At 48.7% G+C, this 822-nt stretch overlaps 1 protein-coding gene across 1 annotated transcript; it reads left to right on the top strand.

Annotated features, from left to right (window-relative positions):
- The first annotated feature begins 6 nt into the window (after window positions 1–6).
- Window positions 7–816, top strand: LOC107735502 (UPF0472 protein C16orf72 homolog). The gene has a single exon (XM_016547161.1). The coding sequence runs from the start codon at window positions 55–57 to the stop codon at window positions 415–417; it is 363 nt and encodes a 120-aa protein (XP_016402647.1). The 5' UTR covers window positions 7–54; the 3' UTR covers window positions 418–816.
- The last annotated feature ends 6 nt before the right edge of the window (window positions 817–822 follow it).

The following is an 822-nucleotide window of genomic DNA, read 5'->3' as shown; positions in this document are numbered from 1 at the left end:
AAGAAATCACTCAGAAAACGAGCAGAAGTTCACCGAAGTTTCTCAGTATTCATCATGGAGGAGAAGAAGGAGGAGAGCGAAGAGGAGATCCACGAACACGGACCCGAGCACTGGTTCTCCAAATGGGAGCGCCAGTGCCTCGCGGAGGCCGAGAGGGAAGAGCCGAGCGAGGAGGAGGTGGAGCAGAACCAGGAGAAACTCTGGCACCTCTTCCAGAATTCCGCTACGGCGGTGGCGCAACTTTATAAAGGTCTGTACGCAGAGAAAGAGACCCCACCAGCGGCCCTCCGACTTCCAGCAGCTCGGCTACAGAAACCGTTCGCTCTAGAGAAATATCACCTAAACCCGTTGTTTCTAGAACGGACCACACTTTCCGACCTAAAAGCCCATACTGGTCTCATTTGGCCACTAAAGTGACAAAAGCAGCGTTTTATGGTTGTTTTTCACCGTGTGAATGCGAACTAGCTTTAGCTGCGCCGGTCTGGCTGTGTTTGACAGTTTGTTCGTTGTTATAGTGGCCTTGCTAACCGGCTAGCCGGAAAGCCGGCTAGTTAGCCACTTAACATGAGTTTTTTGTTCCTCTCGGTTAAACTGTCTGTACTGGAAAAGCTTATTTTTGAGTGGAACGCATTTACGTGTTATAGGCTTATAAAATTACGCATTTTGACATACAGCTCTGCCGGTTAGCTTATGTCCTATTGTGGCTGTGTTTCAAAACCAAGTGTACTTAACTGCCTGCCATTGTGCAAAAGAGGCACGTTCGAACACACCTATGTTTCCCTAACTAATACATTGTCCGTGTAGGAAGGACACTAGGGTTTG

Source organism: Sinocyclocheilus rhinocerous, unplaced genomic scaffold (assembly GCF_001515625.1).
Source record: "Sinocyclocheilus rhinocerous isolate Xijiao unplaced genomic scaffold, SAMN03320098_v1.1 C36100532, whole genome shotgun sequence".
NCBI classification, from domain to species: domain Eukaryota; kingdom Metazoa; phylum Chordata; class Actinopteri; order Cypriniformes; family Cyprinidae; genus Sinocyclocheilus; species Sinocyclocheilus rhinocerous.
The sequence above is the reverse complement of the archived record's forward strand: the minus strand, read 5'-3'. Positions and strand labels throughout refer to the sequence as shown.